General features: G+C 45.9%; 2 protein-coding genes across 2 annotated transcripts in view; one reads left to right on the top strand and one right to left on the bottom strand.

Moving 5' to 3' along the window:
• Window positions 1–14,271, top strand: part of LOC142585196 (metabotropic glutamate receptor 1-like) — a 34,772-nt gene extending 20,501 nt beyond the window's left edge. Inside the window, exons 4-7 of the mRNA XM_075695758.1 lie at window positions 167–410; window positions 8,088–8,271; window positions 9,048–9,174; window positions 10,686–14,271. Of these exons, the coding sequence (XP_075551873.1) occupies window positions 167–410; window positions 8,088–8,271; window positions 9,048–9,174; window positions 10,686–11,620 (1,490 nt within the window). The 3' untranslated portion in view covers window positions 11,621–14,271. The remainder of the gene's footprint in view (window positions 1–166; window positions 411–8,087; window positions 8,272–9,047; window positions 9,175–10,685) is intronic.
• Window positions 13,977–20,805, bottom strand: part of LOC142585201 (1-acyl-sn-glycerol-3-phosphate acyltransferase delta-like) — a 49,759-nt gene continuing 42,930 nt past the window's right edge. The window contains exon 8 of the mRNA XM_075695761.1: window positions 13,977–18,025. Coding sequence (XP_075551876.1) covers window positions 17,868–18,025 — 158 coding nt within the window. The 3' untranslated portion in view covers window positions 13,977–17,867. The remainder of the gene's footprint in view (window positions 18,026–20,805) is intronic.

Here is a 20,805-nt window from a genome sequence, read left to right as displayed (position 1 = left end):
GGCCACAATTAGCACATGACTAGGGTAGTTGGAGAAGTATGGGAGAGGCCTTTGCACTGCAGTGGGCGTAGCCAGGCTGGTGATGATGATGACGATGATGATGACGATGATGATGATCTGTACCCACTCCGCTTGGCCCGCCCCCTCGTCCGCTATGTTAACGCAGGCAACGAATCCCTGGCGGACAACTTCCAACAGGACGAGATGGTATCGGGCGTCAAGAGCGCGGTGTACATGGTGGCGCACGCGCTGCACGACATGCTGCAAGACTACTGCGGCCAGGGAGCCCGCCTGCCGGGCGACAACTGCACGCGACAGGTGCACGTGTCCGGCGACCGGTTCGTCGAGTATCTGAGAAACGTCAGCGGTGTCCACAGGGGCGACGCCGTCGAGATGTACGCCAACGCGTGGTACGTGTACGGGTGTGCCCTGCTCAAACGTCTCCGCACTGTCGTCCAATAAGTATGTGCGTCTTCCGCGGCGTTCTTGCGGAGTTTGCAGCGATTGCGCATCAGTTACCCCTCTTCTGCGTCACAGAAAGAGTGCTTGCTGCACTGCAGAGGTGTGAATAATAATAATAATAATAATAATAATAATAATAATAATAATAATAATAATAATAATAATAATAATAATAATAATAATAATAATAATAATAAGTCATGTACTGTATACAGGAGGATGTCACAGCCCGTATAAGCCATAAGGCTTGGCTCGCGTGGCGTGGCTGGGCAGTCCCTAGCGTGGTGCACAATTGTTAGCTTGTTAACACAGTAAACCAATTAGCAAGAGGGATTAATTCCCTGCAAAAACAGAACAGCAATAGATAAATAAAGCTGAAGGTCATAACAACTATAACTTCAGTGAGCTGGTACAAGTTAATATACAATAAGAGTATCTCCTACATTACAATAATTTTTAGAAATATGCCATGAATATTCAAAAATTGCTCATGCTAAACAAGCTCAGTGAACAATGAATCAATCTGGATGTAGTCCGTCAAATCAGGCAGACCGTCAGTGCCTTCGGAAAGTTGATAACAGGCTGCATTCAAGGCTTGCACGTGCACATTACTATTTAGCTGTGCATGTGCATATAGCTCATTGTACCTAATCTTTAATCTTTAAAGAAATGTTCTTATAAAGCTGGGCAAACATAAGAATTTGCGCGGCAACCACCGGCCAGATTATGTGGACTGGTAATACCGATTTACTAATATCGCATCTACAATACTTAATACTGCAATAATATTCTAGTTATACTATGTTTGCGCCCTCATGTCCGAGAGAACAAAGTCAACAATATGTATTCCTAAAATCTGCAGTAACGGTTTAGCTGTGGCGGCTGTTTGAAAATATTCACTGACTATTACGATACTCCCTAATGCGAAATTTGAGCGCAGCTCTATAGGTGTTTTCATTTCGCGATATGTTGGCTGGTGCAGACAATCTGTATCGTGTGCCACGTTGCAAACAGAGCGAAGTGTGGCGCGACTGCCTCGCTAAGCCGGAGTTCGCGAGAGGCAGCGCATGGGTGTCCGGTGCGCGCGATTTACAGCAGCCGCCGCAGACGTACGTACCGCCCAGACGACACGCGCTACTCTGGCGCCATCTCGTAGCCATCGCAGTCGCACTACGCTTTTCTTCTCACGTTTTCGCCATAACCTCCTCCTCCGCTTTCCTCCTCTCGTCTATCATACCCCGCTACGCTCCGCGTTCGCTCTTTCATCCTTCGCTGTGCTCGTTCGCTCGGTTACGCCGACGCTCGCCGCAAGGACGGCCACTTAAGAGCTGCGCTCTAAAAAAGAAATTCCCTGTCAATCTTCATCAGTACATACCCTGCTCGAAGTGGAGGCGAGGGCCAGATGCCTCTGGCCAATCTTTTTTTCTCGTGAAAAAATGTTCCAAAGGCCAGGGAAACTCATACTTCAACGTGTTGTTTTCACTGGCTTTACTGGCTCAGCTTCACTGAGCTTTTTTTCTCATCCTTCTATTCCAATTATATACGTATATTTATACATATGTGTCCCTTTCTCGAAAGCGTTTTCTACTGGGTACATGGAATGCCACTGTGCGTGTCCGCTTAGTTCGCGGAATAAGTTGGCTCGGTAAGCTAAGCGAGCGAACAGCGCAGGAAAGGCGTTTCACAAATTTCTTGTTGACTCAAATCATTACTTTAGTCCCGCCTGCGTGACTTCAACGTTTTATTTCTTTACTTGGTGCACTTTATTATATGAAAAAAAAAAAAAGAAAGAGCCCTTTCACGCGCACCAATTACTTGAAAAGTTCTAGGTCTTTTTCTTTCCTACAACACGTGCAAGCGATCAAAAAGCAAACCTGGCCCTTGCATTTGTGAGGAGCGCTTCTTGGCGGTTCTGTTCTATTCATATATTACTACCAGGTCGCGCCGACCGAACAGTAACGGTGTAATGACGGCGTGCGAAGCATTAACCAAGGGCAAAACTATGAAAGTGAAAAAAAAAGGATTTACAAAAGATAATGCGCCTGGCTAACGTATATATATATATAGTGCAAAACATCGCGCTTGATTTCTCGGAAAAACCAAATGGTGCTTTTTGAAAACAAGGACAGGGATGAAGCAAAAGATGTTCAATAAATGATCTTATACCGCGATTCCTCTTATCCTAGTTGTTCACTATCGCCATATAGCTTCTCTCTCTCTCTCTCATTTTTTTTAAGTAAACGGAAAAGCTTCAAATATATCTGGCTGTGGACGTGTGACGCCTGCCATTACATTTATGAGTAAAAGAGAATTTTTTTTAAAGAGCAGACGAACGATATATGAACACCAAAATTTATGTCGGAATTTATTCGAGCCCGAACCACGTGCCTGACGTTACAGTATTGGGAAGGCGGGTGCATTGAACAGTATTGTATAGCATTTACTTGGAAGGCCGGATTCAATCATCGCCTGCTGAAATAGAGTCGCCTTCATCGGCACGAAGCATTACGAAAGCACCTTTTGCTCGCGCCGCATTAACCACGACGGGTTTCGTAGTAGTATGTGGTTTTTAAGGATGAAAGTATGAAGAGATAAGTACAGCGCCGTAAGTGACTCTCATGATGAATGTATGAAGAGTTATTTATTCATACATTCATCGTGCAGCGCCGTAATTGACTCTCGGCCCAGTTGACCTAGGCCGAGAGTCAGTTACGGCGCCCTTCACTTATCTCCCCATACATTCATCCTTAAAAGCCACATGCTACTACAAAACACGGTCAGGCATGTGGCCATATGCCCCTACTATGAAAGCGGTACACTGTGTTTCGTGTTTTCTACAAAGAAGAGATTGCCTCGATTTTCCACAGTTGTTGAACGATGAACAACGCACACGCAATGTGCACACCAAAAAGAGCAATCACAGGAATAAGGAAAGTAAAATACTTTGACAAGCGAGAACTTGGAGCTGTGTTATGTATCGTTTTCCTTTGATTCCGTTCATATGTCACCCCTTCTATCAAATGGTTGGTACTGGCTATAGAGAAAACATACAGCGTCATGCCAGCCGATGACGAAGGGCACACAGAATGAGAACCGAAAAGAGTCCTTGCATCATACAGTCCCTGGGCTCGCATTTACGAAAAAACGAAAGCTTTTCTTTAACTAGGAACGTTACCTGATTTGCTATCGTTCGAGCGCCGCCCACTCATGCATGATCTTGGATGAGTGGCATGATGTGATCACGCATGATCAGCCTGCAAGTATACACTTAGTGGACTGTCCGTTTCGGCCACCGCTGATTGGTTGGAGCCAGTGAAGTAGCCGGGGGTGGCATACCGGACACGTCCCCCCCTCCCCCTCCCCTCCGAAAACGTTCTATCTAGGCAGCCTACGGTGGGTTCGAAGGCTATAGCGGACCTGAGATTGATCATGGCATCGAGTGAGCTGTGTTCTCGCGCGCCTAGTTCGCGTTGAAATGAGAGGCAACACGAAGGGGCATTCGCTCGCCGCTGCTGGCCGCTCATCACGCCAGCGTTCTGACAGCGAGTGTCCGCGGCCATGTAATGAAATGTGTTCGTGTTTGCTTGTGCGCGTGACAACGGGCTTGTTAATTTAGTTGGTAAGCGAACGTTTAGAGCAGTTTATGCGGCCGATAAAACGACTAGCTTTACTTGGTATGACTGTCTAATAATTCGCTATCGCAATCAAGCTTCGCCTTTGGGGCGAAACTGTGACTTTTTTCTTTTCCACAGAAGAACATCGCGGTTTCCGCAGCTTTGAACACTGCCGAATAAAACGAAAAGTTAGAATTACTGATGTCAAAAAGCGGAAAATGATTGAATTTTATAACTAACAACAATGAAGCCGGCTATCCGCAACAAATTCTTACTATTTAGCCCCCCCCCCCTCCCCAAGAAAAGAAACATAACGGTAGGAGGGTGTATTCTCGGTTTGCTTTTCCTTCACCGTGAATTTATACTTGCATCTTTCACATCTGCGAAGTGACATTGCCACCACTTGCTGACATTCGAGAGTTTTAACTGAGCGTTTGCGGTCCTCTCAGCTTAGACTGGCATATGCTAGGAATACCCACACAGCCGCTTAGCCTCAAGGCTAGCGCGCGTGCGCATACGCCGATGCCGACAGCGCAACATAGAACACTTCCCTCGCTTCGCTATTGCTAAGGTTGTTTCGAGGCAAAGCCTCCGAGAACATAGATGTGTGTGTTCCACGGGCCAAAAATTCAGACGAAGGAAAGCTTAATTCGCGTAAATAATACGCGGAACGCAGCTGTCACAAAATGTTGTGTAGTTTCGCCTTTGCTCCCTCGCCAACCTCAACCTGTGCAAGCTTACAAGCAGAGCAGCTGCGCAGGCCTGCGGCGAATTGCCTCGAAATCCGTGCATGATAAGCGGAAATCCCAGTGTTATTGGGAATATGGAGGCAACAGACTGCATCGCTCGTGCGAATTGTGTAGCTTCTGCGTGACAGCTGGGTCAAACGCAGAATTTTCATTTTAATGCCACACGCGCGAACCTCCACGCACAAGGCGAGAGACATTGCACAGGTGGCACTTATCCGAAGGCTGCAAGCTTTTCGTTTCGAGCGAAATACATTCGCCTATAAGGTATAAACAGAAATATCGCAACTTTCACAGGCTATAGCATGGCGCTGATGTCTGCATTCAACGTGGCGGTCGGAGTTACGAAGTGTAGATTGAAACGACAAAGTGGCGTTTGCCCTTGTGTACGCAAATTAGTCAAATAACTGCGTTTCGCACTTTGTGGCCGTACAGGAAGACCGACTCTGGAGGCATGCCCAAATACCGGTGTTGTGCTTTCATTGCATTCCCTTGATCGGGAAACAGCTGAAGGCTCAAGTCGGCCAGCGGCGAACAAAACCAGCGGAAGGTTAAAAAAATTAAATCATGGGGCTTTACGTGTCGAAACCACTTTCTGATAATGAGGCACGCCGTAGTGGAGGACTCCGGAAATTTCGACCACCTGGGGTTCTTTAACGTGCACCTAAATCTAAGTATACGGGTGTTTTCGCATTTCGCCCCCATAGAAATGCGGCCGCCGTGGCCGGGATTCGATCCTGCGACCTCGTGCTCAGCAGCCCAACACCATAGCCACTGAGCAACCACGGCGGGTAAAAAAAGAAAAAAAGAACCAGCGGAAGGTCAAAATAGTCATTTTTTAAAGAAATATCACCGCTCGCTTCGGCTTTACATTTTCGGTCTTTGAAGAATGCAAATGAGATACAGATAACAGGCAAGGACAACTAAAAAAAAGTGCAATCAGCAAAGTAAACCAGACAAAAAGACGGCGATACAGTGATTGCGGGAGGAGTGAAGGTCGGGGTTTAAAGGAAAGGTACTTTCCAGGCGCCCGAGGCTCGGAAGAATCCGACGGGGCGTTTTGAACGCGCGCATTTCGTGACTTTCCGGGGCAGGAACAGACTTCTTCCCAGTTAAAATAGTGACCTGCAGGCACGACGGCGTCGAGCGGAGAAGCAAAGAGCGAGAAGTGCGAAATGATCCCTTGCCTGTTATACTCCGGAAGAAGTCGTCGGGAACAAAATCTGCGCTGCATATACTTTCATGGGCTCGGTTACTGGCTTGTCTATGCGAAGTTTGACCACCCACGCCTTTTTCAAGCGCTTGTGCGAAGGGAACGAATGTAGGCTTACTTCGCCTCTCACTGCATGGAGTGTATTAAAGCACGCGGCAAATTCGGGTGATTTTATACTTTTCGTTCATCTTCAACAACTAAACTAAAATATCGAGACAGCGCACAGTGTTGGCGAGACGATCGCAATGCAAGCGATTGCACCTGGTCGCGCCGAACCAGTTCCGACAGTTAGATAATCTCAAGAGCTTCCGGCGGCCGCCGCTCGACGGCGCCACTGTCTGTGACAGTTGCGAATAGCACCGCATTTTCCGTGCCTTTCTGCCCATTTGCGATTGTTCTAAGCGATAAAGAAATTAAAGCGAAAAACATACGAAGAAATAAAGCAGATGAAGCGCTCACATTCGCAACCGACAATGTAGGAAGCGAAATGTGGAGTTCTACATCATCATCATCATCAGCCTGGCTACGCCCACTACAGGGCCTCTCCCATACTTCTCCAACTACCCCGGTCATGTGCTAATTGTGGCCATGTTGTCCCTGCAAACTTCTTAACCTCATCCGTCCACCTAACTTTCTGCCACCACCTGCTACACTTTCATGCTCTTGAATCCAGTCCGTAACCCTTAATGACCACCGGTTATCTTCCCTCCTCATTACATGCCCTGCCCATTTATTTTTCTTGATTTAAACTAAGATGTAGTTAACTCGCATTTGTTCCCTCACCCAATCTGCTCTTTTCTTATACACCCATCATTATTTCCATAGCTCGTTGTGTCGTCCTCAATTTAAGTAGAACCCTTTTCATAAGCCTCCAGGTTTCTGCCCCATAGGTGAGTACTGGTAAGGCACAGCTGTTATACACTTTTCTCTTGAGGGATAATGACAACCTGCTTTTCATGATCTGAAAATGCCTGCCAAACGCACCCCAGCCCATTCTTAATCTTCTGATTATTTCAGTCTCATGATCCGGATCTGCGGTGGCTACCCGCCCTAAGTATATACATTCCTTTACCACGTCTAGTGCCTCGCTGCCTATCCTAAACTGCTGTTCTCTTCCTAAATTGTCAAACATTAATTCAGTTTTCTGCAGATTAATTTTTAGACCCACCCTTCTGCTCTGCCTGTCCAGGTCAGTGAGCATGCATTGCAATTAGTCCCCTGAGCTACTAAGCAAGGCAATATCATCAGCGAATCGCAAGTTACTAAGGTAGTCTCCGTTAACTCTTAACCCCAATTCTTCCCAATCCAGGTTTCTGAATACCTATTTTAAGCACGCTGTGAATAGCACATACGCATGTGGAAATCCAGTGCTCACGGGGCACAATTACGTTCACCATCGCGTTTATGTGGACAATAAAGAGAAACGCCAGTTCAGTTTTATACTGATAAACATTTTTCTTCAAAATCCAATTTCCGTTAATTTCGAAACTCTAATTTCGTTAATTTCGCTGTAACATGTTGATTACTAGCAATGAGAATGAAGGCTAAGCTTGCTTTCTTTTTAATCTCACCCCATCACCATAGCACAGGCACGACAGTGTGACGTCACAGAGTTCAAAGTATCTTTTAATATCTGTGCTGTGGCGGTGCAGTAAATATTCTCGAAATTTGCTAGTTCCAGGCTCATCTAAAATACAGTGTAGATCCAAGACAATGAGCAAAACGCGAACAAGGTGAAAGCCGGAGCCAACGTTTCGACAACTGGACTTGTCAGCAAAGCTGCTGCCGACGATGGCACAATGAGCCGGACGCCACTATGATGCCGCGCCGTTTCCAGAGCATGATGGTGTATTACGCCCTAGTGCGATTCTCAGCGCTGTACCACAGAGAAGTTTAGTGAATGCGATACCAGTACTACTTCTTTTCTTTGTGTCTCCGCACCAAAATTGTGCTGCTCAAGCCCCCCGCGCCATACGAAGAGTAAGTGTGCATTCCTTCCTTCCGTATGTCATCCTCCTTTTTCTCTTTACTTTTTTTTCCTTATGCCCACAGCTACGACATCGTCAACTTCCAGGCGCTGGACGACGGGCAGTACGAGTTCGTCGACGTGGCCATCTGGTCGGACGAGGAACGGATCTTCATGCACGGAGAGCCCAGGTGGAGCGACAAAGACGAGCACGACGACGAGGTTCCGGTCTCGCAGTGCGGAAAGCCGTGTCCGCGAGGGTACATCAAGGTACGAGGAGGAGAGAAAGGGGAGGGGGAAATAGCGAGAAAGAGAGATAAATGTATAGTGGTCAATGGATCTGTTGTTGGCGCTACTGTTCATTGACTTTGAGAGTTCGAAAGATAGTTTTTTTTTTTTTTCGGGAATGTGGGAATGCCAGAAAATTTGCGTCACGATTGTGTGACAGATGTACACGGGACAGATTTTCGACGGAGATCGGCAGGGAATTCACTTTCGTGTTAAAAAGTGGAGAGGGAAAAACTGGTCGGGCGTGCAAGTTAGTGCACACGTGGCAGATCACGCACTATCTTCTTTTTGCTGTATTCCAAGAGCTGGCAGCAGCTTTGCATTGCCGAGCGATGTGAACGACGTGGCATTTAGGTGGCAGGAGGTTCCACGCTCCTTCAGATTCCAGACGTCGAACATGTCCCCGTGCAAATGAGCCATTAAGTAAACAAAAATTGCGCACACGTGGTGCCATTTTCGAAGCATGTTGCCGACCATAGGAAGCTGGAGCAGAACTGTCAAAAGTGTTGCGTATTGCTTGCTCTACAGTGTCACATGTTAAGCGTTCGCAAAATGCGAAGGCGCTGCACGCCGCGGCAGCTTAGTGTACGAGGTCGCGGCTTCGAATTCCGGTCGATGGGGACAGGCCACGAGACATGAGGTGGTCGAAACTAACATAACTAACAACAGCATAACTAGCATAAGTCCTCTACTAGGGCGCCCCTCATTGCGAACTGTGCAGCTTGGGGAGCTTACAGACCCAATAATTTAATTCCCAGGTGCCAGAGAGCAACACGAACCTCTGCTGCTGGAAATGCGTCCAGTGCGGCAGCAACCAATACGTGCACAGCGAGTACCGATGTGGCAACTGCGAAGGTGGCACTTGGCCCAACGCTACTCTCAACGGTCAGTGCGCGTGTCCATATGACGTTTAGAAAGTTTATACGGGTGACAGCCGGTGGAAGATGCACGTTTGCCTGTAGCTTGGCCTCCTAGAAGGAACTGCAGGGGTGAACTGTTAAGATAATAAGAAACGAAGTTTCAGAGCTAGTTAAACAGCGTGCACGATCTTACAAAATATTTGCTTGCACTGAGCCATTTTAAGCTGCCCACGTGTTAGTCATAGAAAGTGCTACCAACGTGCGTTCGCTGCTCTAATACCACAGCTAAGCTATTCAACTATTATTTCTTTGTGATGTTCACTGAAGTGAAGGGTTCAAGTCCTTAGCGAGGAAATTGGCCATCTAGGTTACGGCGTGTTCATTTTTATTGCGAAAGCAATACTGCTCCCACTTTCGGCCCAACGGTGGTCGTGGCGCCTCCTTACGCAGCTGCGCGTCACTTGACCTTGTGACGTCACACCAAACCGAGAGACGGGGCCCCAGCTCGCGGCATCGATGGTGGAGGCGAAGCCTTGCGCGCCGCTGCTGCGGCGCTACCGAGAGAGGGCGCTCGCTGGTGTGACGTCACGCTAGGAGGATAAATGGGGCTACAGCTCGGCTCCTCGCAGTGGTCGGCGCGCTGCCTTGCGCTATGCCGGATGATGTATAGCCATAAGTTTAACAAAGGGCAACCATGTCCACACCATCAGCCGAACCAAGGCGCAGCCAAGGATATTGCTTTCACAATCTTCCAGGCTTATCCAAGCTAAGCCTTCAGCCAATTTTTTTTTTTTCGTGAGAAAGCCTGCTTGCGGAATTAATGTGAGCCAGTGCTCAAAGCATATGGCCTTCGGAAACTGGCAACAGTTTCAGGAGGTCCCTCTCCAAACTTGCGGCAGAACACATTAGTCATTCAGTTATTTTACTGAAAGTCGTCTTATAATGTGGGACAAAGCCAGGTGAAGCATTAATGAATTTTGCGACAGAAATTGAAGACGAACATTGCAAGACTGGCGCTAGTATCAGGACCCCTACCAAGCAGATGCGCCTCGAGCACTGACTCACTTCAACTCCGAAATACCAACATGCACTGTGGTGTAAATGACGTAAGAGCTGAAGAGTAAATATTAGTTAATTCATAAGTTATTCCAAATTTGCCGACGTTCACCACCACAATAGTAATTCTTTACGAAAAGAGGACACGTTATCTATTTGTACTGTCCTCAAGATGTTTCATTTTTCGCGTTCGAAGAACAACGCATATTTTCACGTAGGTCAAGCATCACAGAGATGGATTGATCAGAACCCGACATACATTAACAGAATATTGACACATATACCACACAACTTGCCTTTCTTTGATGTTGTAGTACTCGAGTGCAATAAGAGTGCATTCAGAACGATCGATAGTTATCGGAAACTACCTGTCTCGGCTTCGGGACTAAATGTGGTCATCAGTTAGTGGCAGTTAGTTAGTGTCAAGCGCACTCGTATATACCGATTAAAAGGACGGCACGACTTTGTTGTTTGCTGCAGGATGCGATCCCATACCGCAAAAGTACCTGCAGTGGACCGAGTCGGCCGTCATCGTGGTCATGGTCGTCTCGGCTCTTACCCTGGCAACGGCGGCCTGCGTAAGTGCCGTCTACGTCCGCTACATCAACACGCCCCTCATCAAGGCCTCGTCGTGCGAGCTCAGCTTCGTCATCCTGGTCGGCATTATCGTGAGCCAAGCGAGCACGTTCGCCATCCTGGCTAAGCCGTCGCCCACGTCATGCCTCATGGAACGCCTGTTCCCCGTGCTTAGCGTCGCAGCCATTCATGCCGCCATCTTCACAAAGACGAACCGCATTGCGCGGATATTGGCTGTCAGCGAGAGGCGAATCTTTCAGCGGAGGCTACGGTTTATGAGCACCGCGGCCCAGCTGACAACGACTGGCATCCTCATCATGGGACAGGTCGTCATCACGGGCACCATGCTGGTCGTCCAGAGGCCTGGCACGGTCCTGTTCTACCCGGCAAGCAACCGGGCTGTCCTACTGTGCGACACGACCGAGCTGGCCAGCTTCCTGCCGCTGGCCTACGACTTCGTCCTCATCGCCATGTGCACGGTGTATGCGGTCAAGACGAGGAACGTGCCCGAGAACTTCAACGAGGCCAAGATGATCGGGTTCGCAATGTACTCAACGGTCGTCATCTGGGTCGCCTACATCGCCGTCTACATCGGCAACGAGGACAACCGCGAGCTGGCGCTGTGCCTCGCCATCAGCATCTCGTCCCTCAGCGTGCTCGTGCTGCTGTTCTTGCCGCGCATCTACATCGTGCTCTTTCGGCCGGAGAAGAACAGGCGCAGTTCATTTCTCACTTTCAGGCAGGACACGATGGAGGCCAAAGTGAACACAGTCTCCGGCACCATGGCTCACGAGAACGGTGGCGCCGATTTGCCGCGATCGCACGACAGCGTTAGCTAGGACGAGTGTTGCGTGACATCGCTTTGACAGCGCGGTCATTGCAGGCCAGGTGCCTACCAGAGGGGGTTGTGATGCAGAGGGTGGTTTCATTGCCAGTACTGCATCCGCTGAACTGCATTGTGATACCAGACACTAGAAGGTAAACTCTAGGTTTGTGCAAGAACACGCCTAAGAAATAAAGCTTAGGTTAAGCTAGTATTATACAAGCAGACGCCAAAGAAAAAAAAAGTTCAGAGTTAAGCTAGGATTATAAGACACGTTTTCGTAAATAACTTATTCACTTTGAAAATGGTTGCTTCGCAGAAGATGATGCCAAAGTCAAATGAATGGCAATGGCACATTCAAATGCTCGAAACAGCTACACTTCAATGGCAACAACAATTGGTCGAAGCTGGTTCATTCTTGTTGCCAAAGCCAAGGTACATTCTTTGATAACATGCAATTAGCGAGTGGCAAACATGTGGCGCATCTTGCCTTGTATCCCTCTCTGACATTAGTGTACTGGCTGCATGTGCTGTGCTGTCTTGTGCACTTCAATGTGTTGTCACGCATTGTCTCGTCATCATCCCATATGCACTAACTACCTCGTACGACAAGCACGTTGGACAATATTAGGAGCTGCCTTTCACATGAACTGTGTTATTGAAGCACTGTGTTCGTGCAGCTCTCATGTAGCAAACTGTGCTTGTGCAGCCGCATGTGGACAGTGTGTAAATTTGTACAGTGAATGTATGTGAATAAGAACACGCACCTCAGCTGTGAATTGTTTCACAGGTGTCAGTGACTCCACCACGGGATCGCAATGGTGTTGTTCACTTCTACTGCATGGGAGAGATGACCTATTTTCTCTCCATGGTATGACCTTGAACACAGTGTCATGTGATCATGACACAGGTAGTGAAGGGAAGGTAATAAATATCAAAGACGCTGTGAAGAGGTAGAGATGTGCTATTTTTTACAAATGGTGGTGAGTGATTCGTTGAACACAAGGTACTATTTCTATGCCACCATGCCCACATGCTTTTTTCTCATGTTTTCCTTCCTTGCTCTCGTTTGTCTCGTTTGTCACTGCTAGGGTGTAATCTACCATTATGACTATCCAGTACAAATTAAAAAGAACCAGGCCATTACCATCATAATCAACTGCATCATAATAAATTGCAGGGCAAGTGTGTTAGCAAATTACGACCGTTCAATATGGGCAAACATACAATGTCTGTTAAAATGTAGCATGGTCTACAAAGTAAAAAGGGTATTTTTCTGGTCTCCTTTGGAAGGACGAGTCCCCCAACGGGAGTTGGGGACAGGGCTGGTGCAAGTGGAATGGGGCATTCATCAGACGTGCGAGCTGGTTCACGAAATGATGAAGGGATTTATAAACCAAACACTTTCACGTGGTGTGCAGAGACCACTCAGAGCACGCGGTAATGTGATCAAGCGCAAAGACGGGGCGAGCCAACATGGCCGTGGTTTTGTGTTCGCCGTCCTCCCACGTGCTTAGTGTTGGAGGTCGTGAAATCTCAAGTTTAGGAGACGCGTTGAAGTGAGAGGCAGATGAAGCGTTGGCTCCCCTACACCTGCAGTCTTCATAATAGCGTTTTCCCACTGCAAGCAACACTATCAGCCGTGACAGAGTGGATGCAAAAGCTTTGCTTCGTACTGCTGATGTGAAGAATCGCTCACACAGCACGAAACCATATCTTTGACCACCGGCTCTCAAATTCAAAAAATTTTTTTTTTTCTTATTGAAATTCGTTTTTTCCGATTGCTTGATAATTTGCAAATTTAACAGCCCCTTCCTTGTAAGAAAAATCTATCGGAAACTGTACTTATTTGCACAAAACAACAAATTTCAATGTAACAAAATATGACCACACCCAAGAGGTGGATGCCCCATGATCTCATGACACACTGACCGGCTCCGTTCTTACAATTGCTGCTGCTGCCGCACATGAGCACAGCTGTAAGGAACATATGCCACACCAATTTTTTATGACCAATGTCATCCCACCTGACTTTGTTGCTACATGACATCAGCAAATTCTGCTTTGTGACATGACGTTACAATGTCAATGGCACCAGGTCCAGCATACCGAGACCAAGTGTCGCATCAAACTACAATATGTTTCTCAACCTCTATATATGCCATCCTCTTAGGTGTGAGAAGTGTGCGTGGAGTCCCTAGAACTTCTGAAATATGCATTAGTACCCTTTTAAACACCAGAAAATACCGTAGTAAAGTGAAACATGGGGAAAAGAAAAGAGTCTAAAAATGTCAAGTTCACCACGTCCCCTTGTAGATAATGTCACATTTACTTATCTATAGTGGTGCACTAAAAACAATTTGAGCCATATATGTGTGTGATAATTAAGCCATATATTATTATTATTCTAACTGCATGCTCAACAACATCAATACAACAATTATATTACACTTCACAAGGAAAGTACACGTGCGATAGTGCTAGCCGAATGCAAGTTAGAAAGGCACATGCCTCATTGACTGTGCAACCGTTTTTACACAAATGACAAACTGCATGCCGAGTGCTTTGCCGTGCGAGTGTCATAAGCCTTCAAATGATGCCAAAAAAAAAAGGAGCCTGTACAGCACATGTGCATTAACACCATGAATACCATTCTAACTCCAAACAGTGCGACTGCATAGAAAGGTGCGATTCCCTCATGAACAAAAAAAGTACCAAAAATCCCATGAGGTAACCCACTTTATAGTACAACTTCTTGTTTTTTGCAAGATTGTCTATATCTGCTGAAGCACAAACTGCCTCAACCCAAGGCAGTAGAGATAAGAAAAACATGAGCAACATTGTTTGGAAGGCAAGTTGCAATAACCCCTTAGACATGCATAATCTCTTGAAGGCATACAGAATACAAAGGTAACATCATGAACCTTACAAAAGATTGACTTAAACGGAGTTGCATGCATATGCTGCAAATATTCTTTAATTTCGTCCCCAACCTCATCTAGCAATGCACCCCCTAAAAGCCACTGGTAAAACCAGCAGACAAAAGCTATGTAAACATTTCCATCTATCAACACCAAACAAGCAAAGTGCAACAGTGAGTTGCAAGAAATAATGGCTACATTGCACTCCTACGACTATAGTCGTACACTATTCTATGCTGGTTGGGACCTTCTCCCATCACATTTTGCTACCACACTGTCACTTGGTCAATCACACTGCCTATCCAGCCTCCCTCCTTTCCCTCAACTTTGACACATCAAAATATAGCCCATGCCTTATCCCTCTGCCTGGGTTACCTCACAGGATTTTACAGCGCTACATCCATTGGGCAAGTTGGTAAGGAATGCCTCAACTTTGACACATCAAAATATAGCCCATGCCTTATCCCTCTGCCTGGGTTACCTCACGGGATTTTACAGCGCTACATCCATTGGGCAAGTTGGTAAGGAATGGCACATAACACATTCAGCATGTATTAACTGTATCAGAAATTCAATAAAGTTTCATGTACCAAATGGAGATGACAAAGCGAGAAATCTGCCTGGCAATGCAGCTTCACAGCAATACAGAGTGCCTTGGAGTGAAGTCGACAGAGCACCCATGAGATGTTGGAAATGTGGTTTCCACTACTTTGCTTTGAGCCAATAATTGTGCGGGGTTGTTTACATAAGAGATTTGAGTATTGCTTTGTGTGGTTTTTCATGTGGGTCATGTACTAACAGAATTGTGGCTCTTGTTTGGGTGACATGTAAGGGCAGATTATGTGCACGAATGTATACTATGAACCATAACACGTGTTCTCAAATCTCCTGTCAACCACTTGACATTTTAAAAGCAAAGCAGTCTTGCACACAATAAGTTTTCTTGAGGCAATACTCTAATTACATAAAAGAAGACTGTACAGTCAAATAATATTGCACTTAGTATAAATGAAGTGATACACAACACGATCTAAACAGCACTTTCATCTCCACATGACATAAGAGCAAAAGCATGCTCAGAAACATTACAGGCGGTTATCTTTCAATACTTTCAGCACTGTTTGCTTGAAAAAAGAAAGCGTGTAAGTCCAGCATTGCATACAGTCTGGCCAAAAACCATGAAAGTTCCTAAACACACGTTTCTAATAACAAATGGAATTCTATGATATGTCCTACTTCCTAAAGGATAATGCAGCAAACACAAGGAATGTAATTCTGATGCATTTTAGGCACGACATTGTCCAGCATCGAGGTGTGTCCAGTTTACAGCATGTCATAATACTGACCAAAATGTGTTCCCACACGATTACCGTAGAGATACTTTGGCTTTGATGAACAATGTATTTATCGTGCTGCAGGAAGTGGACACCCCTTATGACAATGATGCATAACCAAAGATACACTAGAAATGCATTCTATGTGGTTGCCGCAAGTGGCTACCGCTTAATACTACCGCGATACAAACTGCATAAGCCACACAAATTGCAGAAACTCTAGCCAGATTTCGCAATTAAATAAAAAGCTAATGGGAGAGATTTCCAAATGCAATGTAACAAGCAGTATGCACGACTGCTATGGCTCATGCTAGCACGTTAACACTGCTACATCTCAAAGAAAATTGAAAGAGCAATATACTATAGGCCTAAGAACGAGGGTAGTTAACAAACTAAACACTCTTTTAAAAAGTTTTGAGTGAAATTTAAATGAAAACAAAAGTCAGATGCTTAATCAGGAGACTGTAAATGTGTCCTCTAAATTATTATACTGATTTTCATAAGACGACGTCATGTCAACACACACATATAGCTAATAATGCTTTAACACTTCAGAATAATATTTGCCAGAAAGCCATAGTTTCACACTTTTGTAAGAGGTGTTAAACTGTGAAAAATTCATATTTCCCAGTTGTTACTCCAGTGTAAAAATAGAAATACAGTCCCACTTTGTACTCGCATTATGACTGATGAGTAGGCATGCACAAAGTCCATGGTCCATGCATGTGTAAGCTACATGTGACTAAATTCTGTCCTTCAGCAAAATGTGCCAACCCCTCCATACTCAGGTGTGCATCAATCACACTGCACGTCTGAACACAAAAGAGCCAAAAAGACAAACAGCAAAGTGAAGGTAAACGCACACTTAGCTAGGCTACTCAAACAAGAGTACAGAATGTTCAATGCACAGAAACACTCAAGTTAAACCTTAAGTTAGATACTGACACACATGAGCATCTAGTAACAAAATGCAAGCCTTCAACTGGAGAGCCTAGTTTTCATTTTTCTGTTCTTCACATTTCCTTAATTTTAACACAACTAAACTGCGTCGCATCAATGCACCAGAACTTATCGGTTAGTTAACCATAAGCTTGCAGCTGGCTTTCCTCTAACACCACATAAGGAAGTGGAATACATTACGAGCCACCATAGTATTTCTATGAAATGAAATAAATTGCTTTAAGGGGGGTAAATTGCTTTCAATGGTCAAACAGTGTATCACAGCTAACAGGCAATCCAGGAAGGGTCACTGAAATCTCTTTACAATTGATAAAGAACAGGCTCACAAAAACGATTCCACATAACACAGCAAGGTGATAATTATAAGGAACAGTAATAGTACACAGTATGTCTTTTTTTTTTTTTTGGTCAGGAAAAGGTGAGATACAAGTTTAAGCAAACATGACAAACACAAAGTTTAGGTACAAGGAAAGCCTAGTACTTCTTTTCTTTAGCTGGCAAAAGGCAGCCCACTGCCTAAGCTGCGATTCCCAAAGGAGCCGCTGGATCAAGATTCACACTCACATGTCCTGTCCATACGACTAATAATCAAGGCAGGTTAGTTCACTAAGTTCTGCAAACACTCACAAGTCTAACAGCAGAAGGATCAACTGGGGCATTCGACAGAGGCACAATAACATCTCCTTGCAAGCAATCAAGCACAATGTGCATTTGACTGAGTACTAACAATAGCTAGGCTAGGTTAGTGCCAGGAAAAAACACAACTAATCACACCATGCCTCTCAAATTTACCTGAACGTGACACAGTAAACACTTGCTATGCTTCAAAGAAGAAAACATACAGGCTGCTAAAACGAGCAGTATACTACCCAAGTTGGACATAATGACTCAAATCAGCAAAAGAGATGTACTTGACACACAAGAACGAATGACAAAGTCGGAAGGACATCACAAAGGTAAGTTTTCTGCACCACAGATCTCTACGATGCGTGTGTGCATATGACAGAGTTGACACATGTTCTTTTAGAGTCTTTTTTGATGTGACACCTTACGATGAACTTCGGATGACAGGGTCCTTTCTACTGAAATCACCATTTGCAAGTGGCTTCTCACCATCCGCCCCTGGAGCAGCACGCTTTGTGGTCCCGTACGTCGAGCTCTTCTTAATCTCTGACAAACCGACCATCCAGTGAAGAACAGAGAGCACTGCAAGTGAAAAACATGCACAGCCACTTTAATACTAGTATCTGGATAATAAGTAACTTGCTATTTCTGAGCATTCAGGGATAATATTTCTACAACAGTCAGTGACTGGTAAATAATGCAGTCGGGATATGTGTCTCAAAAGAACCATGTGCACATGTGCTAGTGGATTGCATTGTACGATTCCCTCTATTCTTGCTTAGTGTCCTATAGGCGGCGTGCACGCCGATGGCCGCGCCACTGGTGGCGGCCTTGCGCGGAACGCACGGGAGAGGAGCGAGCCACGCGCCATAGCCCGCCGTAGTTTTTTTCGTCGCTGATAGTGCTTCTCCGTCTTGTTTGTGTTTTGAGAGCAAAATAGGCAACACCCTTCGCATGTGTGGGATGGCCAAAGCTTCCGAAGAATGTCGAAGAAGAATTGTTGCAGGGTGGGGGGCTCAAATACCGGCGAAAACATGCCGGCGATAGGGTTCTAATTATTCCCCGCAAAGCCTCATCAGCAGGAGCAACGGTGGCAATGGATCGTCGCTTCGGCGCGAAATTTCTTATTCTCATCCTTTCCGTCGTCGCTTCGTTTTTTTTCTTTTTTATTATTATTTTTTTACTCAATTGTAGTTAGACGCGTAAGCGACGAAGTCCTTCTGCAGTGCGGCATGTGGTTTAAAGGCATTTCGCTAAAGTTCGGAATGCTGTTTGCCGCTTATATTGTTTTCCGCTTCTTTACCGCGTTGGGCTAGCTAGGCAGCATGACTGCATGAGCGCATTGTGTTGTATGTTAAAGCTACAGAAGTTTGCAAGAACTGAAATTGTTAGTTTTATGTGGCCCGGTAAATCCTCGCACCAGCTGTCGCACGCTTCATGTTTTTACATCTATTTTATGCGTGGCTTCGCACATGTTTAACTGTTGCTAGTTGCTTCATGCATAACTCTTGATTCTTTTGAGCTGCGAGGTTTTCACCCTGCCTCGTTTGTAAAGGGTATAAATCACGCTGTGTCTTATCGGAATGACACCAAGCAAGTGCTTCTTTAACAGCTTTATTCATTTCGCCCGAGGGCATCTTAGATATCGTGGTCTTTTGGGAAATGTGTTTAGAAAATAGGTAGCTCAGGGCGAGAATTGCTAATAGTTGCTGCATATGGTATTTTGTTCCATTTTTCGCTGATCCATTTTTCGCTGAATAGTTCGCGTCACGTTTGGTAAGTCATCACACCTTGATGCTGTCTGAGCAGACTTAACACGCCGAGTGATTTGTTTGTTTCACAACGTAGTCGCTTCTTGCAAGTGAATTTTTTACTCAACTAAATTATTTCTTATTATGCTTACGCCGCATAGGACTAAACCCGGCCTTGCCGCCAGCGCTGGATCTAATTGGACTGGCGCTGCTCTGCCTTTAAATATATCATGTGGCACCTCTCTCTAGTAACATTTAAAAAAAGTACTGCAACGTTAGACTATAACTTTGTACGTTTCCAAGCAGCTCCCTTAGGGAATTTAAAATTGCAAAAACTGCAGCGCGAATGGCAGTTCTCGGCGGTACAGCGCTAACACGCGCTTTTATTAACCCGTTCGTTTGGTGCCTTCTTTGACTATAGTGTACGCGTTTCTATCAATAAATTCGCAATTATTCTTCTTCAGGCGACTTTCACTACACTTATTCGGCGGCGTCACATGTATTCATCGGCAGAAAAATCACAACGGCATATGCAGACATCGCACCGTGCGGATTTGTTATCTAAGCCTGCACTAACGACGGGTGCTTATTATTGAGGTACAGAAGCAGCATTACGGCAAGGGTAGAATTAAAAAAAGAACACGGTCGAGACATCGCATTAGTCAACAAAATTTGTCGGCTAGTTTACATGAGCTCCACTTCATGTAAATGGTCTTCATGGCGTTTGTCTGCGGGACGCACCTGGCGCGTATGTGGACCATGTTGCCCCAAACACCGGTAACATCTTGTTCATACCCGCTCCCACAGAGGTCTGCGTCTTCCCTACAGCTGTCACCGCAGAAGAAGCAGTCTGGCGCCCGAACAAAGGACAAATCGCAGCCACGAACTTCAGTCACCCTTGCTGCAAAGCGTTGTCGTCTGCTACTGCTCCCGCGCGTATTGTTGGAAGCGCCCGCTAGGTGGCTATCAGTGGCGCCTCTATAGGCGGTGCACGAGGCCTATATGCAGCTGTCACTTTGCTTATGCGCTACATGTTGTGAGCTTCGTCCTTCTCGTGAGGGAGGGGGACTAACTGCTTTTGCAGTGCTAGCGATAATGAGTTCTAAGAAGAGATTTGCTTAGCCATCTCTGGCGCACATTCCCAGTTGTGACGTGCGTGTGTTTGCAATTTCTAGGGTTGGCAAGCAGGTTCTCTGAGAAGGAGGTAGGGACAATACCTTTTGTAAACCTTTTTCAATGTCTCTGTTACTGTATCCATATTCATGTTGCGAGCTTTATTCTTCCCCACTACACCGGCTGATCTTGGCCACTACGAGTGTTTAGCACGTGACCACAGCATGTTTGCTGTCGCTAAATCACTAGGGTACAGCCTCTGCATCACTGCATAACCCTTGAGGAAACTAATCTCCTGGCATTGCCAAGAGTCAGGAAGAATGAGCAGCAGGCTACTGGGGGAGAAACTCGTTTTGCATGCTTCACTTGTTGCTGACTGTAGGCACCGTGAACCACCTTTAGAGGCACCGATGTAGGCCCCATTTGAGAACACCACTGCAACTGCCTGCCTTCTACTGCAGAAACTGCTCTGTTTTATCATGGTAGGACTTTTTGTCT

The sequence above is a fragment of the Dermacentor variabilis genome, chromosome 6 (assembly GCF_050947875.1).
Source record: "Dermacentor variabilis isolate Ectoservices chromosome 6, ASM5094787v1, whole genome shotgun sequence".
In the NCBI taxonomy this organism is placed as follows: domain Eukaryota; kingdom Metazoa; phylum Arthropoda; class Arachnida; order Ixodida; family Ixodidae; genus Dermacentor; species Dermacentor variabilis.
Note: the sequence above shows the minus strand (reverse complement) of the source record. Positions and strands in the feature narration are given on the sequence as shown.